Consider the following 20874-nt stretch of genomic DNA (forward strand, 5'->3'; position numbering starts at 1 on the left):
CCCTGCTGGTCTCTGACAAGAACAAGTTACAGGTTGAAAAAGCCCTCAGCTCGGAACTAGGCAAAATCTGCATATGGCTCGCCGACAACAAACTATCATTACACATGGGCAAAACAGAGTCCATTCTATTCGGTTCAAATAACAAACTCAGCAAGACCGACGGCTTCTCGGTTACAGTGGGTGACAATATTATCACAAGGAAAGAGGAAATTACCTACCTGGGTTCCATCCTAGAGGCTAATCTTTCCTGTGACAAAATGGCATCCAATGTAATAAAAAAAGTCAACCAACGAACGCGATTCTTGTACCGGATCTCCTCTCTGGTAAACAAGAATACCCTGAAGACTCTAGCAGGAGCACTCATTCAAGGGTACTACGACTATGCTTGCACATCATGGTACCAAAGCACCTCAAAGGCACTAAAAAACAAATTACAAACATCCCAAAACAAGCTAGTCAGACTACTGCTTGACCTGACTCCTAGAACCCACCTCACCCCTGCCCACTTTGACAACCTAGGATGGCTTAGAGTAGACGACAGAGTACAGCAACTTGCAATGCGCCTGGTCTACAAGATACACTACGCGACCAAGGTACCCATGTACATGTCAAAATACTTCCCAAAGGTCAGTGAATACCACGATCACAACACCAGAGGGAGCTCCACAAATCATGTAAAACCCAGATTCGGCTCAAACAAGGGACTAAACACGTTTCGCAATTATGCCACATCAATGTGGAACGCCCTACCTAAAGCTGTAAAGGAATGTGAATCACTACCCACTTTCAAAAACACTCTCAAAAAACACCTACGTGAGACTGCAATTCGAAACTGGCCCCTACAAATGTCCTAACCTAGTTGTACAGTAAATGTAAATGTACAGTAAATGACTGTGTGGCTCAGCGGAGTAGCAATACAATCATCAAATTTGCTGACGACACAGTGGTGGTGGGCCTGATCTCTGCCAACGACGAGAGGGCCTACCTGGAAGAGGTCAAGGTCCTGGCGGGATGGTGCCAGGAAAACAGCCTCTCCCTGAACGTCAGCAAAACAAAGGAGATGATTGTGGACTTCAGGAGGTCGGGGGTCAAGGACTACAGCCCCCTCAGCATCGACGGGGCACCGGTTGAGAGAGTCAACAGCTTTAAGTACCTCGGAGCCTACATATCCGAGGACTTGACATGGACCACACACATTGACAGTGTTGTGAAGAAGGCACGACAACGCCTCTACTTCCTCAGGCGCCTAAGGAAGTTCCAAGTCAGTCAGAAGATCCTTAAGAACTTCTACTCATGTACAATAGAGAGCATCCTGACTGGCAACATCACCTCCTGGTTTGGGAATAGCACTGCACAAGACCGAAGCAGACTACAAAGAGTGACACGTTCAGCCGAACGCACAATTGGAGGGGGGCTCCCCACCCTCCAGAACATTTACAACAAGCGTTGCAGGGGCAAGGCTAAGAGAATCATTAAAGACTCCAGTCACCCGAACAACTGCCTCTTTGAACTGCTGCGGTCAGGCAAGCGATACCGGAGTCTCAAGGCGAGCACAGAAAGACTCAGAAGAAGCTTCTATCCCCAGGCCATCAGGCTGCTAAACGAACAATGAACACTACACAACAACAACCATCAAACGCACATAGCACACACATCCACACGCACACACTCACTTTAAACAAACACACTGTAGCACCCACTCCACACACTTTATATTTATTGATGAAGGATTGCACTACAACTCGTACACCTTACTGTAAATTGTACCTAAATTGTACCTCATCCCATTTCTGCTTTGCACTATATAGTACTGTACATTAGTACACTGCATAGTATTGTATATTATATGGTAACTCAGTTACGTCTATTCTGCATCGAACATTGTACATATGTCTATACTGAACACTGTGACCTCATTTTCTACTTCTAAATTACATGCTATACTATGTTATTTGATACTATCTTGTCTAGCACAGTCTCTGGAGCGTAACAGTAAGAAGCATTTAATATGACAGTATTCTGTACTTCTGTATGACAACTACATTTACATTTACATTTAGTCATTTAGCTGACGCTTTTATCCAAAGCGACTTACAAGTTCTGTACGACAAGCCATCAGGAAGGGCACAACTCTATCAGCTGAGCAACAATGTTCATCAAAGTGTTGAGTGCTACAGTGTAGGTTAGTTTATTAGGACAAGTGCATGACAGTACGGTTAGTTAGGGTTAGATTTTTTTTTTTTTTTTTTTTTCTTTTTTTAATTCAGATAATGGTTGAAGAAGTGCGTCTTTAGTCGACGGCGAAAGATTGGACGTGATTCGGCTGTCCTAACTGGGGTGGGTAGTTCATTCCACCATTGTGGGGCAAGGACTGAGAATAGGCGACTTCTCTTTGATGACCCTCCCGGAGCTTGGATAGGAGTAGGTCTGAGGCGGCCAGAAGATGCAGAGCGTAGGGGTCTTGAGGGTGTGTAGTTAGAGACCATTGACCGGAGGTAGGCGGGAGCGGTTCCCTTTGCCGCACGGTATGCTAGGTCGAGGGCCTTGAAGCGGATTCGTGCAGCAATGGGGAGCCAGTGCAGGTCCCTAAGAAGTGGGGTGACATGAGCCGACTTCGGTAGGTTTGAGATCAGGCGGGCCGCTGCGTTCTGAATGAGTTGAAGAGGCTTAGTGGCAGTGGCCGGGAGGCCAGCGAGCAGTGCATTGCAGTAGTCGAGGCGGGAGATGACTGTTGATTGGACGAGGAGTTGGGTGGCTTCTTTTGTCAGGAAGGGGCGTATCCTTCTGACATTGCTCAGGAGGAATCGGCAGGTTCTGGTCGTCGCTGCGATGTGAGCAGAGAAGTTCAATTGGTCGTCGAGGACAACACCAAGGTTCTTGGCGGTCGGGGACGCAGTCACAGCTGCATTCTCGACTGTGATTGAAAGGTCGGTTAGGGGGGAGGATTTGGCCGGCAGGTGGAGCAATTCTGTTTTGCTTAGGTTCAGTTTGAGGTGGTTGGACGTCATCCAGGCTGAGATGTCGGACAGACAGGCCGAGATCCGCACAGAGACGTGGATATCTGAGGGAGGGAAGGAGAGGAAGAGTTGAGTATCGTCGGCATAACAATGGTAGGAGAAGCCATGAGACGTGATAATGTTACCCAGTGATTTAGTGTAGAGGGAGAAGAGAAGGGGTCCTAAAACCGAGCCCTGGGGGACACCCGTCCGCAGGGGGCGGGTGGCCGACAGGGTCCCTCTCCATGACACTTGGTAGGAGCGGTCATTGAGGTATGATGACAGCCATGTCAGCGCAGAGCCAGCCACTCCCATTCCTGCGAGGGCCGCAAGGAGGATCTGGTGGTTGACTGTGTCGAAGGCTGCAGATAGATCTAGGAGAATCAGGACAGAGGAGAGGCCTTTCGCTTTTGCTAAGTGAAGTGCCTCTGTGACCGCAATGAGGGCTGTCTCTGTGGAGTGACCAGTCCTGAAGCCTGACTGATTAGGGTCTAGGAGGTCATTCTGTAAGAGATAAGTAGTAAGTTGGTTGGATACAGCACGTTCAAGTGTTTTAGAAAGGAAGGAGAGAAGAGAGACAGGACGGTAGTTGCCTATGACAGTAGGGTTCAGGGTTGGTTTTTTTATGAGCGGCGTGACTCTGGCTTGTTTTAGGGAGGTGGGGACCACCCCCGAGTTGAGTGAGGAGTTGATGGTTGCAGTTAGGAATGGGAGGATGTCTGGTGCTATGGTCTGGAGGAGTGGGGAGGGTAGCTGGTCCAGCTGGCAAGTAGTCGGACGGTTTGACGTTACCAGTGTCAGGGTCTCTGCTTCTGTAATGGGAGAGAAAGATGACAGAGTGAAGGATGAGGTTCTCGATTCAGCATTTGGAATGGGTGGGGGTTGGGAGAAGGAGCTGCGGATGTTCTCCACTTTTTCCTCAAAGAAGATCGCAAAGTCTTCGGCAGAGAAAGATGAGGGAGGGGGGGGTGGGGGGGGAGTGAGGAGGGAGGACATGGTAGCATGCAGTTTGCGAAGATTCTTGGCAGAGGCCTCGATCCTATGGTGGAAGAAAGAAGCTTTGGCATTAGTGATGGTTTTGGAGAATGTTAACAAGAGGTTGTGATATGTGTCGATGTCAGCAGTGAGGCGTGACTTTCTATACTTCCTTTCAGCTGCTCTCAGGACCTGTCTTTGTTCTCTCACTGGATCTGTCAGCCATGGACTGGGTGGGGAGCGGCGGGCAGGTTTCTCAACGAGGGGACAGAGCTTGTCGAAGGAGGTTGCAAGGGCTGAAAGGAGGGTGGAGGTTGCCATCTCTGTGGAGAGAGCAGAGAAGGTGTCACTCAAAGGTAGAGCGGATAGTATGTCAGAGGAGAGGGTGGAGGGGGATAGGGAGGGCAGGTTGCGTCTGAGTGAGACTGTTTGAGTTGGGGTGAAGACCTTTCGGTTAAGCATGAGAGTTAGTGAGAAGGATATGAAGGAATGGTCAGATACATGTAGGGGAGTTACCGTGGTGTTAATGATGCTGGAGTTACGGGAAAATATGAGATCCAAGGAGTTGCCTGCTTTGTGGGTGGGAGGCATGGCAGTGGGAGTCAGGTCAAACGATTGTAGGAGGGAGACTACTATGACTGACTGAGATGAGTCAGGCAGGTTGAAGTCGCCCAGTAGAAGGAGAGGGGTACCATCTTCCGGTAAGGAGCTAAGAAGCATGTCCAGCTCATCTGTGAAGTGATCGAGTGTACCTGGAGGGCGGTAGAGTGTAACAATGGTGAGATTGAAAGGATTAGAGACAGATACTGCATGATATTCGAGAGAGGAGAGTGACAGTTCTGGGAGTGGTGTTACGTTTGTAGCCCATGAAGGAGATGTCATGAGGGCAGTGCCTCCACCCCGTCTGGAAGGTCGAGGTGTGTGAGTGAAGTTATAGTTTGTAGATAATGCTGCAGGTGTTGATGAGTTATTGGGAGTTATCCAGGTCTCAGTTAGAGCCAGGAGCTGCAGATTTAGACTATGGGCGTAGGCAGTAATGAAGTCAGCTTTCTTGACTGCTGATTGACAATTCCATAAGCCTCCCCGTACTGTGACAGGTGTATTAGTGGCTGTAGGAGGGTAGGAGAGATTAGCCGGGTTGCTAGCAAACTGGCGTGGATGGGTAGAGTCAGTTCTGGAGGAGCAGATTGTGGATATAGGTATGAGACACATTGTATTGTCGAGAGTGGCAGGGAGGAAGTAGAGAAGTAGCAGTGTGGGAGGGAAATATAGGATTATGGTGTACTTAGCACTGGGTGGATCGGTGGATCCCTCGGCGGTGAACTCCAGGATAACTCCTCCTCTTTGTCCCTCTTCGTTTCTCGACGCTTCGCTGACGCTACACCAGCAAGCCTTTAAATCACTATCACTAATTAGTGCTGTCTTAACACCTGGCCCTTAATGGGGGCACTTAACAAAACAAAATGGCCGTTTTAAACACGCCCCTTTAATCAAGTCAGCTGGTTCCTCACTTTTAAGATTCACTAATAAACTTAAAATGGCTTACCCTAGTTTTCAGTATAAAGCAATGTTTCTCAGTGAGAGTGTCCTGTCCTTCCTTAACAGAGCCCAGTACAGAGTGACTTCAACACAGTGTGGACCTCTGCTTTTAAACAGGGCAGGCTCTTAATGGCTCACTCAGCAAATCAGATGCTACTAGTAAACAGGAAACAGTCCCTTAATGGGGGCACTTAACTAAACAAAATGGCCGTTTTAAACACGCCCCTTTAATCAAGTCAGCTGGTTCCTCACTTTTAAGATTCACTAATAAACTTAAAATGGCTTACCCTAGTTTTCAGTATAAAGCAATGTTTCTCAGTGAGAGTGTCCTGTCCTTCCTTAACAGAGCCCAGTACAGAGTGACTTCAACACAGTGTGGACCTCTGCTTTTAAACAGGGCAGGCTCTTAATGGCTCACTCAGCAAATCAGATGCTACTAGTAAACAGGAAACAGTCCCTTAATGGGGGCACTTAACAAAACAAAATGGCCGTTTTAAACACGCCCCTTTAATCAAGTCAGCTGGTTCCTCACTTTTAAGATTCACTAATAAACTTAAAATGGCTTACCCTAGTTTTCAGTATAAAGCAATGTTTCTCAGTGAGAGTGTCCTGTCCTTCCTTAACAGAGCCCAGTACAGAGTGACTTCAACACAGTGTGGACCTCTGCTTTTAAACAGGGCAGGCTCTTAATGGCTCACTCAGCAAATCAGATGCTACTAGTAAACAGGAAACAGTCCCTTAATGGGGGCACTTAACTAAACAAAATGGCCGTTTTAAACACGCCCCTTTAATCAAGTCAGCTGGTTCCTCACTTTTAAGATTCACTAATAAACTTAAAATGGCTTACCCTAGTTTTCAGTATAAAGCAATGTTTCTCAGTGAGAGTGTCCTGTCCTTCCTTAACAGAGCCCAGTATTAAAGAAACTTGAAACTAAGGCTTTGTCAGTATTCCAATGTACAGTGTAAAATGTGTGTGTGTCCCCTACCCCCCCCCCCCCCCCCCCCCCCCCACCTCCAATGTACAGCCCTCACCCACCCACCCAACCCCACCCCACCCACCCAACCTCCTCCAATGTACAGTTTCTATGCCAAATGTATATACACTCTTTTTCTGGACACTTTTGTATCACAAACAGTACTGTATTTGCAAATCTGATATGTCATAAATGTATAGATGTAGCAGTACTGTCTATCTGTATGTCATGTATGTCATATATGTTATGATGAATTGAAAATGGGGGACCCTGATGTAAACAAGACGAAAGTCTTTCTCTGGTCTGCATCCCCTTAACAATTGTATGTACTGAGCTGTACCGTACTGTACCCATTCTGCAATCTGTTAATAAACTTTTCAATCAATCAATTCAATCAATCAATCCATCTCGAAAGTCATGGAAAAAAGAGTCTACGAACAGGTAGAAAAGTACCTAGCGGAAAAAAATCTAATCTACGAATTCCAATCTGGCATCTGTGTATGGGTACCACACCCAGTCTACATGATTGTGGAGACAGAGACAGAGATAGTTATTGTAATTGTGGGACAAATCAAAAGACACAAATAGTGTCTTTGGTCTATACTTGGTCTATACTCTATACTATACTCTACTATAATGTACTATAATTAGTTTTAATAAAATGGGGGACCCTGATAATAAACAAGACTAATCAAGTTTCAAGATTTTATTATCATTTAAAAAAAAAAATAGGCATGATGTACTATATTAGTTTTAAATAGACAATAATAATAACTTACCCGTGGATGAAGAGGAAAGTTTCACGGCAGATTTGTATCGCCCCGAAGAAATAGTTTGTGTAAGCACGTTGTCTTTTTTTGGAAATCGATTTATTTCCGATAGTCCATTCTGACTTTCGACCAAAAGCCTGGAGCTGAGCCATAATAACCAAATCTTTATGATCCTCTTCGAGAGCCGCTATCTCAAAACGCCTTGTGTAAACTTCATCACGGTCCAATTTTGTGATACATGACCGCCGATTAAGAATGTCATTTTCTTTATCACCCTGGACGCATTTACAAGTAAATCGCAAAAGTCTTTCCATTTCGCGTTCGTGGCTCTCGTCAGATTCAACTTCCACAAAGCACATTACATGTTCTACCTTGTCTCCAAATCCGTTAGGTGTGTTGTCACCATCATCTGGCTCTGCCTCGTCTTCAAATCCGTTAGTGTTGTCACCGTCACCATCATCTGCCTCTAACTCGTCTCCAAATCCGTTAGTGTTGTCACCATCATCTGGCTCTTCAGCGTTGCTGTCAGTGATTATAGCCCGCATAACGTCTGCGTTGTCTTCTTCTTCTGAACCAGAATCTGAGTTTCTTTTTGGATTTTTATTCTGCACAAAGAAATCCGCGATGAATGTTCCTAAAGCGCGTTCATCTTCAACACAGTGTGCTCCGAAGTGAGCAAACCGGTTTAATGCCTCGGCAACTGCCCTCGTTGTGGGTTCCATGGTGACTGTCAAACATGCACTGCCTGCTCTCTGTTTAATACTCATCCATCAATGGCATCAACTTAATGACGTCACCGCCTGACCAATAAGCATTTAGATGTAAATACATGTAGTGTGGTAGTGAAAGACACAACAACTAGGTTAACCTTCTGTAGTGTGGTAGTGAAAGGTTAACATTCTGTAGTGTGGTAGTGACGGATAAAAAAACTGATAAATAGTTTTTTTACCATATTTCTACACATTTCGCTGCCACATTACAAATTATGAAATTGCAACGAAATACCTCTGAATAAGAATAAAAAAATAAAATAAAGATTCAATGACTAATTCGGCCAGAAACGGCTTTGAGGCGAAGCGTTACTAAGCGCTTCTGTAGTGTGGCAGTGAAAGGGTTACAACATCTCGCCAGCTTCGCCCTGCAGCAGCAGCAGCAGCATCAAGCCGCACGATTGTAACATTTGTAACGTCGACACAGCCAAGCTTTCAACAGTGTTATTTAGATGTATTTACCCATTAGGTTGGAAAAAATTCACCCTAACGAAATTCGTTCGCTCATAAAATTCTAACTGTGTTTTAATGGTTTTTAATTAAGTTAAAACATGCGTTTTATAACGGGTCAAGGGCTATTTTTTTATCTTTTTTTTAGACACTGCGTTACGTTGCTTATAACTTATAACATTAAGATAGTGTATTAATAGTGTGTTATTCTCTCTCTGAGAAAGGAGAGCTAAATAATGACGTCTGTGTGTTAACACCTATTAAGTTCTTAGTACTTGCTACCTGGACAGGCCCACAGCCCGCTCGTGTAGTTTTTTCTCCTCACTTGAAATAAAATTTGTGGAAGTATTATAACAATAATTACCTCATTTACAAGTTATATTTAAGTTTGCAACTAAGGGCAAATAAGGGAACAGATTAATGACAATTCAAATATGTAAAGAAAATCAAGATTTCGATTTTTGGGATTTTCTGGACAGCAAGACATTTTGTTCATTTCAGAGCACCTCCCCCCTTGCGCATCAAATCGGGTTTGGTCACGGCGAGTCATGGAAAAAATAGTCTACAAACAGGTCGAAAAGTAACTGGCGGAAAAAAATCTAATCTACAAATTCCAATCTGGCTTCAGAACATCCCACTCCACTGACACATGCCTTCTCTATTTGAACGACCACATCAAACAAGAGGTGGACGCGGGCAAATACTGCGGCATGGTCATGCTGGACCTACAAAAGGCCTTCGACACGTCAATCACTCCATTCTGATTGACAAGCTAAAAGCAATTGGTTTTGATAGTTCAGTGAGCTGGATGCAATCCTACCTTGAGGGGAGGGAACAGATGGTGGAGGTAAACGGTACCCTATCCCCCCCCCCCTCACAGTGAGCTGTGGTGTTCCACAAGGAAGCATACTAGGACCGCTACTGTTCCTAATTTATGCAAATTACATGTCGTCAGCTTGTGACTGCAACTTGTTCCTGTTTGCGGACGACTCAGCCCTGCTGGTCTCTGACAAGAACAAGTTACAGGTTGAAAAAACCCTCAGCTCGGAACTAGGCAAAATATGCATATGGCTCGCTGATAACAAACTATCATTACACATGGGCAAAACAGAGTCCATTCTCTTCGGTTCAAATAACAAACTCAGCAAGACCGACGGCTTCTCAGTTACAGTGGGTGACAATATTGTCACAAGGAAAGATGAAATTACCTACCTGGGTTCCATCCTAGAGGCTAATCTCTCCTGTGACAAAATGGCATCCAATGTAATAAAAAAAGTCAACCAACGAACTCGATTCTTGTACCAGATCTCCTCTCTGGTAAACAAGAATACCCTGAAGACTCTGGCAGGAGCACTCATTCAAAGGTACTACGACTATGTTTGCACCTCATGGTACCAAAGCACCTCAAAGGCGCTAAAAACAAAATTACAAACATCTCAAAACAAACTGGTCAGACTACTGCTTGACCTTACTCCTAGAACCCACCTCACCCCTGCCCACTTTGACAACCTAGGATGGCTTAGAGTAGACGACAGAGTACAGCAACTTGCAATGGGCCTGGTCTACAATATACACTACACGACCAAGGTACCCATGTACATGTCAAAATACTTCCCAAAGGTCAGTGAATACCACGATCACAACACCAGAGGGAGCTCCACAAATCATGTTAAACCCAGATTCGGCTCAAACAAGGGACTAAACACGTTTTGCAATTATGCCACATCAATGTGGAACGCCCTACCCAAAGCTGTAAAGGAATGTGAATCACTACCCACTTTCAAAACCACTCTCAAGGAACACCTAAGGGAGACTGCAATTCGAAACTGGCCCCTGTAAATGTCCTAACCCAACCCCCTCCAATGTACAGTAATTTACCTAGTATGGTTTTGTCAATATTCTTGTTTGTACAGTGTCCCCCCCCCCCCCCAACTCCCTCCAATGTAAATTACCTAGTATGGATGTCAATATCCCAATGTACAGTTTTGCCTGTACAGTTGTACAGTGTTTCCCCCCCCAACCCCTCCCTACTCTACTTACAGTATGTGGTTGCATGTACCGTACATGTGTGTGTGACTCGTTCAGTATGTCTCTCTCTCTCTCTCTCTCTCTCTCTCTCTCTCTCTCTCTCTCTCTCTCTCTCTCTCTCTCTCTCTCTCTCTCTCTCTCTCTCGCCCTCTTTCTCTCAATTCAATTAAATTTCAATTAAATTCAAAGGAGCTTCATTGATATGGGAAACATACAGTATGTTTATATTGCCATTGCATGTACCGTACATGTGTGTGTGTGTGTCTCGACTACATTGAAGTCTCGACTACATTGAAAATGAGGGTGACCTCAATTGTAATTTCGAGAATAAATAAAGGTTGATGATGACAATGATGGTGTGTGTGTGTGTGTGTGTGTGTGTGTGTGTGTGTGTGTGTGTGTGTGTGTGTGTGTGTTACCTGGTCAAACAGCTGTTTACCAGTGGTGTTGGGCTGTATAGCAAACTCCAGCTCAGCGTCCATGGTGGTGACACGCACATTGATCTGCAAAATACAAGGTACCATTAATCATTATACAACGGCATGCAAATTTCTCGATTCTGATTGGCCATTTACACGTCTTTATTGGCAACAATCCACGGTCCTGGGCTCAGGACCCGCCCACAACCGAATCACATATCACTCCCCGGCTCACTCCGGGAGAAAACAAGATCGCGGACAACAAATGGTTATGTTGAAAGCACCATAACGACTAAATATGAAGCGATTCTGTCAAGGGGAATGTGTTAGTCCTTTAAACAATGTTGGATGATGTAATTGATGGGTCTTGAGTCAATCTAGAACAAAAGAAAAATCGCGGATTGATTGATTGATTAATTGATTGATTTAAATTTCTTCCTTCCTACTTTCTACTGACTGCAGCGTTCTCTCTCACACTGTCCGACGCTGGCGTACCCACAAACACACACACACACATACACACACACACACACACACACACACACACACACACACATACACACACACACACGCACGCACACACACACACACACTGTGACACACACACACACACACACACGCACACACACACACACACACACACACACACTCCTGTCTGCAACAGCGGGGGAGTCAGACTGAGAGAGAAGCAGCGCTGTTTTAAGTGAGCATGGTCTATTGAATTGATTGATTGGTTGATTGCTAATTTTATTACTGTACCCCTGGTTTCCAACTGGTTAAGTTTAGGCTAAAAGAAATAAATAAAAAAATAGGGCGAAGAAAACGTTTTTTTCCTATAGGGCAAAGAAAACGTTTTAATTTGTTTTACCTACTTTATATAGAAGCATCTAAGAATGAAGTTCTATGGAAAGTAGGTCTGCATTCCCTTAACAATTGTGTGTATTGAGCCGTACTGTATTGTACCCATTCTGCATCTGGTAATAAAATTTTCAATCAATCATTCCAATAATACACAGTTGGATGTGTTAGTTGGTTGGATGCACTTCAAGCTGCTTCCACATGAGGCAACTTCTCTCAATCATTCCAATAATACACAGTTGGATGTGTTAGTTTGGTTGGATGCACTTCAAGCTGCTTCCACATGGAGGCAACTTGTCTTTTTTGTAGTTGTGGGAACTACTTTTTCTGGCGGATGGTTTTTTCAATAAATCTTCGATTAATGTGTGTTTATTGTATAGAAATAAGGTTGGATGAATCTGGCAGTTGTATAAAAGCTTTACACCACTTGTAGTCGTGATTTGTGACCAATAAACCATGCCTAGGGGGGTCTAACGACCACCCCTAGGCATGGTTTATTGGTCACAAACCACTCCTGCGCGTGATGTAATGCTTAAATACATCAATGAGAGTAAATTGATAATTCTGCAGTGGGGTAAGTATCATTATCACATGTACAGTCATGATCAATCAACAACAATCATATCAGTATCTCATTTACAGTCATTATCAATCAACATAAATCATATCATTATCACATTTACAGTCATGATAAATCAACCTTACTGCCCCCCACTCCCTCTGCTATGCCTACATACCTTACTGCCCCTCTATCATTCTGCTAAGCCCCCCTATTAGTAATGCACGATATATCGGCCGCCGATATAATATCGGCCGATATGGCAGTTTTTGTACACATCGGTATCGGTCCGATATCAAGATAGGGCAGATATAAAAAAAATAAAAATAAAAAATTTAAATATTTTTTTTTTCTTTTTACATGTTTTGGCTTTAAATAGTTTCAAAATATCTGTCATTTCTGAAAATAAGTTACAAAAGTAAAAAAAAATATGCGTTTTGGAAAATAGCTCTTTATTTGATTATCATAAAAAAGTGTTTTCTATACAGAGATATCGACATCGGTAAATATCGGTATCGGCCAGAACAGCAATAAGCAATATTAATATCGGCAGGGCCGCCTGGGAGAAATGCGAGGCCCTGTGCGAGATTTAACGAGCCCCCCCCCCCCCCCCCCCAAAAGGTTTAAAAAAAAATAAAAATAAAGATTATAAATATATATATATATATTTTTTTTTTTTCATACAGTCAACATATTCTTAAATAATAGCGCTGCCCGAGGTGGGGCATGATACAGTCAACATATAGCAAAAGAGAGAGCGAGAGAGAGCTCCCGTTCTACAGTCAATATACAGTGTACAGAGAGAGAGAGAGAGAGAGACACATTGGAAAGAAATTGAAATGCTATTTGGCCCTAAACAGAGAGTACACAGTGGCAGAATACCTGAGCACTGTGACTGAAGATCCTTGACTATGTACAGACTCAGCGAGCACAGCCTAGCCATCGAGAAAGGCCGCCATAGGCAGACTGTGTGTGTTAGAAAGAGAGAGAGAGAGAGAGAGAGAGAGAGAGAGAGAGAGCATGTGTGTTTGTCATGTGTGTGTGTGTTAGAGAGAGAGCATGTATGAGAGATCCAAAAGGACAAAGATCAACACTTAAATCCAAGAGAGAGAGAGAGAGAGAGAGAGAGAGAGAGAGACACATTGGAAACAAATTTAAATGCTATTTGGCCCTAAACAGAGAGTACACAGTGACAGAATACCTGAGCACTGTGACTGAAGATCCTTGACTATACAGACTCAGCGAGCACAGCCTAGCCATCGAGAAAGGCCGCCATAGACAGACTGTGTGTGTTAGAAAGAGAGAGAGAGAGAGAGAGCATGTGTGTGTGTGTTAGAGAGAGAGCATGTATGAGAGATCCAAAAGGACAAAGATCAACACTTAAATCCAAAGAGAAGAGGGTCTATACCAGATAAACCAAAGCAGCAAGGAGCCAATGGCCGACATCAGCTAAATAGGCTAGCCAGGTACTGTGACACCAGGCCACACACAGCTTTGGCCAACGGTCCAACGCTACCCAAGCTACACAAACGACCAAGACATTCACACACAGCACATGTCGTATCTCCAAATGTTGTGAAGTAGCATATGTTTTGCCTGGAAAAAAACATCGTTATTAACAAAACATTCGGGAGGGGAAGGAAGGAAGAGTGGGGTAATGTCATGACATTTTCATTAATCTTACCTGCACCAAGGAACGCAGGGCGAAAGGCCGCAACACAGGTCTCCACGTTGACGAAAGGCCTCTCGCTGTCGGGACAAAAATAAGCTGCTGCCAGAGCCTTGTCATGGTGCAGGCCCGACTACATCTTCTGTCAAAGATGATGTCGTAGTCAGAGTGCCAGAACCCCCTGCTATTCTCACGGCTAATGTCAATGGTCGTAGCACAAGCTAACAGCTAACTCAAGGCTAACTGATAGCATCAAACGAACGTTCCCAGCCGAGCGCAGCCGGCAGTTAACGTCGAAGCTAAACAGCTAACTGGCTAACAGTTAGCTCAACCAGGCTATCGCTAACCATTAGCTAACGCAGAAGCAAGCTATGCGGCTACATACAGCCAGGTGCTGACACCAGGCACACACCGTTAGCTACTAGTAGTACTACAATAGCTAGTCGGCCAGTTTAGCTCCAGAGAGTGAGAGAGAGAGAGAGAGAGCGATGTCCACGGCGGGAATAGAATAGAGTTAATAGAATAGGTTAAAAACTCACCAAACGTCCAAGAGGATGGAGACAACCGCGTGGAGTTGACGAAGTTCATCTGCCAAACGACCATCCTCTTCATCTTGGCTGCAGGTTAGCTAACGCTAGATAGCCTTTAGCTAAGCTAGCTACTAGCCGACATCATCATGGGCCATGGCTATATCCCGACTGCATCATGACAAGGCTCCGGCCATTTGTCCCGCCTTTCGTCAACGTTCCTTGGTGACTGACCGACTGATAATGACCGACCTTGGCTGGCATAACTAAGCATAATAGTCAAAAGCTGCATGCGCAAAATATTCAAACGCAGCTGACTCTTCTTCTTCTTCTTCGTTTAAGTTTCCGGCGGCGTACTATGATGTAAGTAACCACTCCCTTCGTTGAAACCAATAGTATGTCTGCTGCAGAGCACCAGAGCTCCAATAGTGACCCAGGTGCAGACCCAGGAACAAGTCAGACACATTCTACAAACGTGTCTAATGTGAAATATATAAGCATGTAAGCAAAACTAGATTTTAGGTATGTGATGAAAAAGGGCCTCGCGGGAAGGGGGGCCTCGCAAAAAAAAATAAAAATCTTTTTTTTTGAGGCGGCCCTGAATATCGGTTATCGGTATCGGCCACAATTTTCACATCGGTGCATCACTACCCCCTATACATACCTTACTGCCCCTCTATCATTCTGCTAAGCCCCCCTACATACCCTCTTTGCGCCGCCCCTGTGCCTCAAATAGATCCGCTATCAACTCTATCTTTAATCTTTCAAAATGTTCAGTTGCTATCGCTATTAGCTCTATCTTTAATCTTTCAAAATGTACAGTTGCTATTGCATGCACTCATCTGTGTTTCACCACACACATGAGTGCATGCTTACCAACTGTCCGTCTGCAACACTACTATCACCAACATCTAAGAAGGGAGATCCCCCCTTGAATGGCCCTTCTAAGGTTTCTCTCCTCCACACTGCCTGTGGAGCTTTTTTTTTCTTTTTTTTTCTATTGTTAGGTTTTAGTGAGTTTTTCCTTACCTTCGCGTGGGGTATGTCTGGGAGTGCTTGCATTCTTTCATTTATTTGCATTCATCTAAACATTTTTGGACCTTATGGTGTTCTTGTTCTGTTCTTGACTTATTGTTATGTTTTCTTCTTGACTTGTTTAAAGAAGACCTGTACGGCCCATGGGGACATTAATGTGTGTCTACTTGGGAAGCACTGGATAGCTGCCGCAAGGCAGACTTAGTGGAGATTGCCACACATTTTAAACTCTCGGTTCAACAAAAGCATCTTAAGCAGGATATCAGGTGTCTTGTGGTAGATAAGATGTTGGAGCAGGGGACGCTTGTTTTACTTGTGGTCTCTGATGAACATGCAAGTCCTCCTGGTGAACCTACGGAAGCACAGCCTTCTGAGGAGCAAGCTCATGGTGCTGAGAAGGCAGGTGTGAAAGTCACATTGCCACATTTTCACTTGGCCTCTCCTGTGTCATCTGGGTCTCGAGAAGGGGCCCAGGTCAAGGTTAGAATAGCCTGTCTCCAGATGGAGGCTCAGGAGAAGGCACAAGCACGTGAGGCAGAGTATCGGCTTCGTAGAATGGAGCTTGAGGCGGAAAATGAAAGGGCTGTTAACAATCGTAGGTTGGAGCTGGAGGTGGAAAAAGAGCTCAGACTGCGGGAGTTGGAGCTGGGAGACCAAAGGAGTGGATCCAACTCTGCTACACCGACTCCTCCACAAGGCCCGGGTATGTCCTCCTCCACAGCTTATTCATCACACACTTTTAATATAAGTAAACACATTGCTTTGGTGCCTCCGTTCCGAGAGACAGAAGTTGATACTTATTTTAATGTGTTTGAGCGTATTGCTGCTTCATTGCACTGGCCAAGAGAGGTCTGGCCTTTGTTGCTTCAATGCAAATTGACTGGTAAAGCCCAAGAGGTTTGTTCAACACTTTCCCTAGAAGATAGTTTACTGTATGATACTGTGAAGGCTGCCATCCTTCGTGCATATGAGCTTGTGCCCGAAGCTTATAGGCAGATGTTTCGCAGTCACAAGAGAGCTGTCAACCCGACCTTTGTAGAGTTTGCTAGAGAGAAGGGAACTCTCTTTGATAAATGGTGTGCAGCAAGCAAGGCCTCAGATCTTAACTCTCTCAGAGAACTCATTATATTAGAAGAGTTTAAGAATCGTTTGCCAGAGCGTATTGTCGTTTACCTGAGTGAGCAGAAAGTGTCCACTCTGCAGCAAGCTGCTGTATTAGCTGATGAGTTTGCGCTAACCCATAAAACTGTGTTTGTAGATAGGCGTGACTCGTTTCTCCCCCATGATTTCTCTCAGAGACATTCTGTCCCCAACCATCCAGAATTCACACACCCCCGACCAAAAATGTCACCTCCACGCTCAAAAGAGGAGCGGACATGTTACTACTGTCATAAATCTGGTCATGTTATTTCTGACTGAAACGTAAGCAGCAACCGTCCTCTCAGAACTTTAGGCAACCCAAAGGGGTTGGTCTGATTAAAATGGCACCTGGTTCCGATCAACAGATGCCCAATGATCAGGATGTTCTCGATCCTTGTTTCAGGCCATTTACTTCCAAGGGTTTAGTTTCCTTGACAGGGGATCCAAAAGATCAGTGTACAGTTCAGATCTTACGAGATACTGGAGCCTCACAATCCTGTATCCTCTCTGATGTACTACCTGTGTCTGAGAAATCTTCCTGTGGTTCTAGTGTCCTAGTTCAAGGTATTGAGATGGGTTTCGTGCCAGCCCCGTTACACTGTATTCATGTACAATCTGATTTGGTCACTGGTTTCTTTAAAATAGGGGTGAGACCTTCCTTGCCAGTTAAAGGCATTTCCTTTATCATGGGAAATGATTTAGCTGGAGGACAGGTGAACGCTGTGCTGGAAGTGTTGGATCACCCAGACACAGATTCTCTGCCTGATGACTTGTCACAGAACTTCCCTGAAGTTTTTTCTGCAAGTGTCACTCGGGCTCAATTGAAAAAGAGAGGTGATGAAATTAATTTGTCTGACTCTGTTTTTGCTTCAGCCTTTGTCAGGGAGGAGTTGCTGGCTCCAACTTCTGATACCGCTGACAAACCACCGACTCATAGTAAGGTACCCCCACAGACAACTGTAACTAGTTCCGACGCATTAAAGTTACCCGTTACTCGTGAAATGCTAATTACTGCCCAGAAGGCTGACCCTTATCTTGCAAAATGTTTCTCTTCTCTTGAAACAGAACAGAGGAGAGAGTTGCATTCTTATTTTGTGGATGAAGGAGTTTTGATGCGTACATTGAGGTCCCATTGTACTAGACTGGCAGAGCATGCACAATCGGAGATAGGGCTACCAAATCAGGTACCAGACTGGAGCACTGTTTATCAGATTGTTGTCCCTGCAGTTTATCGTCAGTGTTACAAAGGGTCAGATTAAACCGAATATATATATTTATTGCTTGAGATCCCATGTATACTATTTGTATATTGTTTGATATCCCTTGTATATTCTTTGTACATATACACGGAATATCCCTTTACCTGGTACAGGACAGACCATAATATTCGTTCTCCTATTGGAAGCGATCCCCTAGGCGCCACAGCCATACCCCCCAATGTCTAGTTCAAAGTCACCGCCAAAGACATGCCTGGACATGACCGGCTCTGCGCAAGAATACGAGACAGAAATAAGGCTGGTACTAGATTATTCACCGTACATATAAATACGTTGCAGGTGGATACAGCAGCACTTAGCCTAAAGTCAAGTTAACCTAGAAACGTGTTACCCTCAAACGTTAAAAGCCTTCATCACGAGTCAACGACCAAGTGAAGTGAGCAACCGTGCATCTAAATAGAGCACTTATAACCGCATGCGAATAGGACAGTAAAAGTGTCAGAGCTTAGTGGAATAACGTCAAGTTCGACCTAGTTAATGTGAAGTACCGTGCACCGGAGAATATACACCGGTGAATGCAGAGCCTTTTCCGGCTGGATTATTGCGTTGGTCCTGTGGCTGTTGGAGCGGAGAATCGTCTACACCCACTACTGTGTGGGATTTACCCGTGAGGAACATCACTCGAGCCCGTCTCTAGGAGAGGCTGGCTGGCTTTCACCTATGCTGCACGCATACTTGGATTATAGCTGCTGCTTTCGTCTGCCGATCAAGGGAGTAATGTACCGCCTCCCGTAGCTGGAGCTTATTGATTCCTCTGTGATCCAGACTTTTGCATTCGAACATTCCTCCCCCTGCTGGCTTACAACCGGAGGGACCCTCTTAGTATCTCCAGCTGCCCTACTAGTGTACCATAGATATAATTCCTATGATACAGGTGGTATTCATTATCTCCTGCGTAATATTCTAATGGACTTACGCTCTTGACCTATTCATGCACATTCTTCGCCTTACAAGCGCGACTCTAATTCTCAAGTAATGTAAGATAATCTTCGTGCTGCTAATAAATATTATTCTAACCCATATTTGTTGTGGAACCGTGTCATTGTGGAGGTGTTCATCTCATATACCTGTGTACTGTATGGCCAGTAGTAATGTACATAAGACAGTAGTGGTTTAATGATACCATACTTATTAATACAGTCAGGGAATTGTACCCCTCAGTTACAGTCAGCATGCACTGTTCTTGGCCCATGACCACCCTTGGTCTGGACACTTGGGAGTCACTAAAACATACAACAGAATACTTCAACATTTATTTTGGCCCGGTTTGAAGTCCGATGTAGCACAGTACTGTCGTACCTGTAGTACTTGTCAGATCACCGGAAAGCCAAACCAGGTAATTCCACCTGCTCCCCTCTGTCCTATACCAGCGGTCGGTGAACCATTTGAACATGTCATAGTTGACTGTGTTGGTCCGTTGCCAAAGACCAAAGCCGGCAATCAGTTTCTGTTGACAATAATGTGTACCGCCACCCGTTTCCCTGAGGCTATCCCTCTTCGCAGAATTACAGCGCCTGTAATAATTAAGGCTTTGACGAAGTTCTTCTCCACGTTTGGACTGCCTAAGGTAGTACAAACTGACCAAGGCACCAACTTCCTGTCTAGGTTATTTGAGCAAGTGTTACAGTCCCTGGGTATCCGACATATAGTGTACAGTGCCTACCACCCTGAAACTCAGGGGGCTCTAGAACGTTGGCATCAGACCTTAAAGTCCATGCTGCGTAAATATTGCTTAGACACAGAGAAAGATTGGGATGAGGGTGTCCCCCTTGTTCTATTTGCTGCGCGAGAGACCATACAGGAGTCTCTTGGTTTCAGTCCTGCTGAGCTCGTTTTTGGGCACACTGTTAGAGGGCCTCTGAAAGTTCTTAAAGAACGGTTCATGTCAAAGGGTGCCAGCACACCCACGAATGTTCTAGATTTTGTTAGCCAGTTTTGAGAGCGACTGCATCAGGCGTGCTCTCTCGCAAAAGAAGCGCTCTCTTCTTCCCTGTTTCTCGATCTTTCCAGCCAGGTGATAAGGTTCTAGTCCTGTTACCTATCCTTGGTTCTGCTCTTTCCGCTCGATTTTCCGGACCGTATGCAATAGACAAGAAAATAAGTGATACAGACTATGTAGTTCGCACCCCTGATCGTAAACGTCACTCTCGTGTTTGCCACATCAATATGCTTAAACCATATTTTTCCAGAGATAGTGTGCAGGTGAAGACCTCAGACCAGACAGCCGGACTGGCCGTCTCTGCTGTTGCCTCAACTCCAATAGTTCCGGACTCTCCTGACGTTAGTGGTGAGGATGTAGATGGCTTAGAGTTGCGCAATGCAGCCCATCAGGGTGCTAGATTGTCCAACACTGAGATGTTATTGAACCAGCCCACTCACTTAGCACACTTACCTGAGGAGCAGCGAGAGGACATCACAAATTTGATTCAGGCCTACATGGCTCTGTTTGGTGATGTTCCCTCCTGTACTTCTGTATTGGCCCATGATATTAATGTTAACAATGCTGTGCCTATCAAGCAACATGCATACCGTGTTAACATCACCAAGAGAGCCCTGATGCAACAGGAGGTTGACTATTTGTTAAAACATGGTTTAGCCAAGCCAAGTTGCAGTCCCTGGAGTTCACCTTGCTTGTTAGCTCCCAAATCGGATGGAACTCCTAGATTTTGTACTGATTTCCGAAAGGTAAATGCTGTCACCGTGCCTGATTCCTTCCCACTGCCCCGCATGGAAGATTGTATTGACAACCTTGGATCTGCCACCTATGTTAGCAAACTAGATTTGTTAAAGGGTTACTGGCAGGTCCCTTTGACCCCCCGTGCCTCGGAAATCTCGGCGTTTGTTACTCCTGACAATTTTTTGCAATATACTGTAATGCCTTTTGGAAT

General features: G+C 44.8%; 1 protein-coding gene across 1 annotated transcript in view; it reads right to left on the reverse strand.

Moving 5' to 3' along the window:
• Nucleotides 1–20874, reverse strand: part of LOC311229102 (radixin) — a 218209-nt gene that overhangs the window by 120136 nt on the left and 77199 nt on the right. The window contains exon 2 of the mRNA XM_084315113.1: nucleotides 10922–11005. Within this exon, the coding sequence (XP_084171239.1) occupies nucleotides 10922–11005 (84 nt within the window). The remainder of the gene's footprint in view (nucleotides 1–10921; nucleotides 11006–20874) is intronic.

This window comes from Notolepis coatsorum (assembly GCF_963971535.1).
Source record: "Notolepis coatsorum genome assembly, chromosome: 5".
NCBI lineage: Eukaryota > Metazoa > Chordata > Actinopteri > Aulopiformes > Paralepididae > Notolepis > Notolepis coatsorum.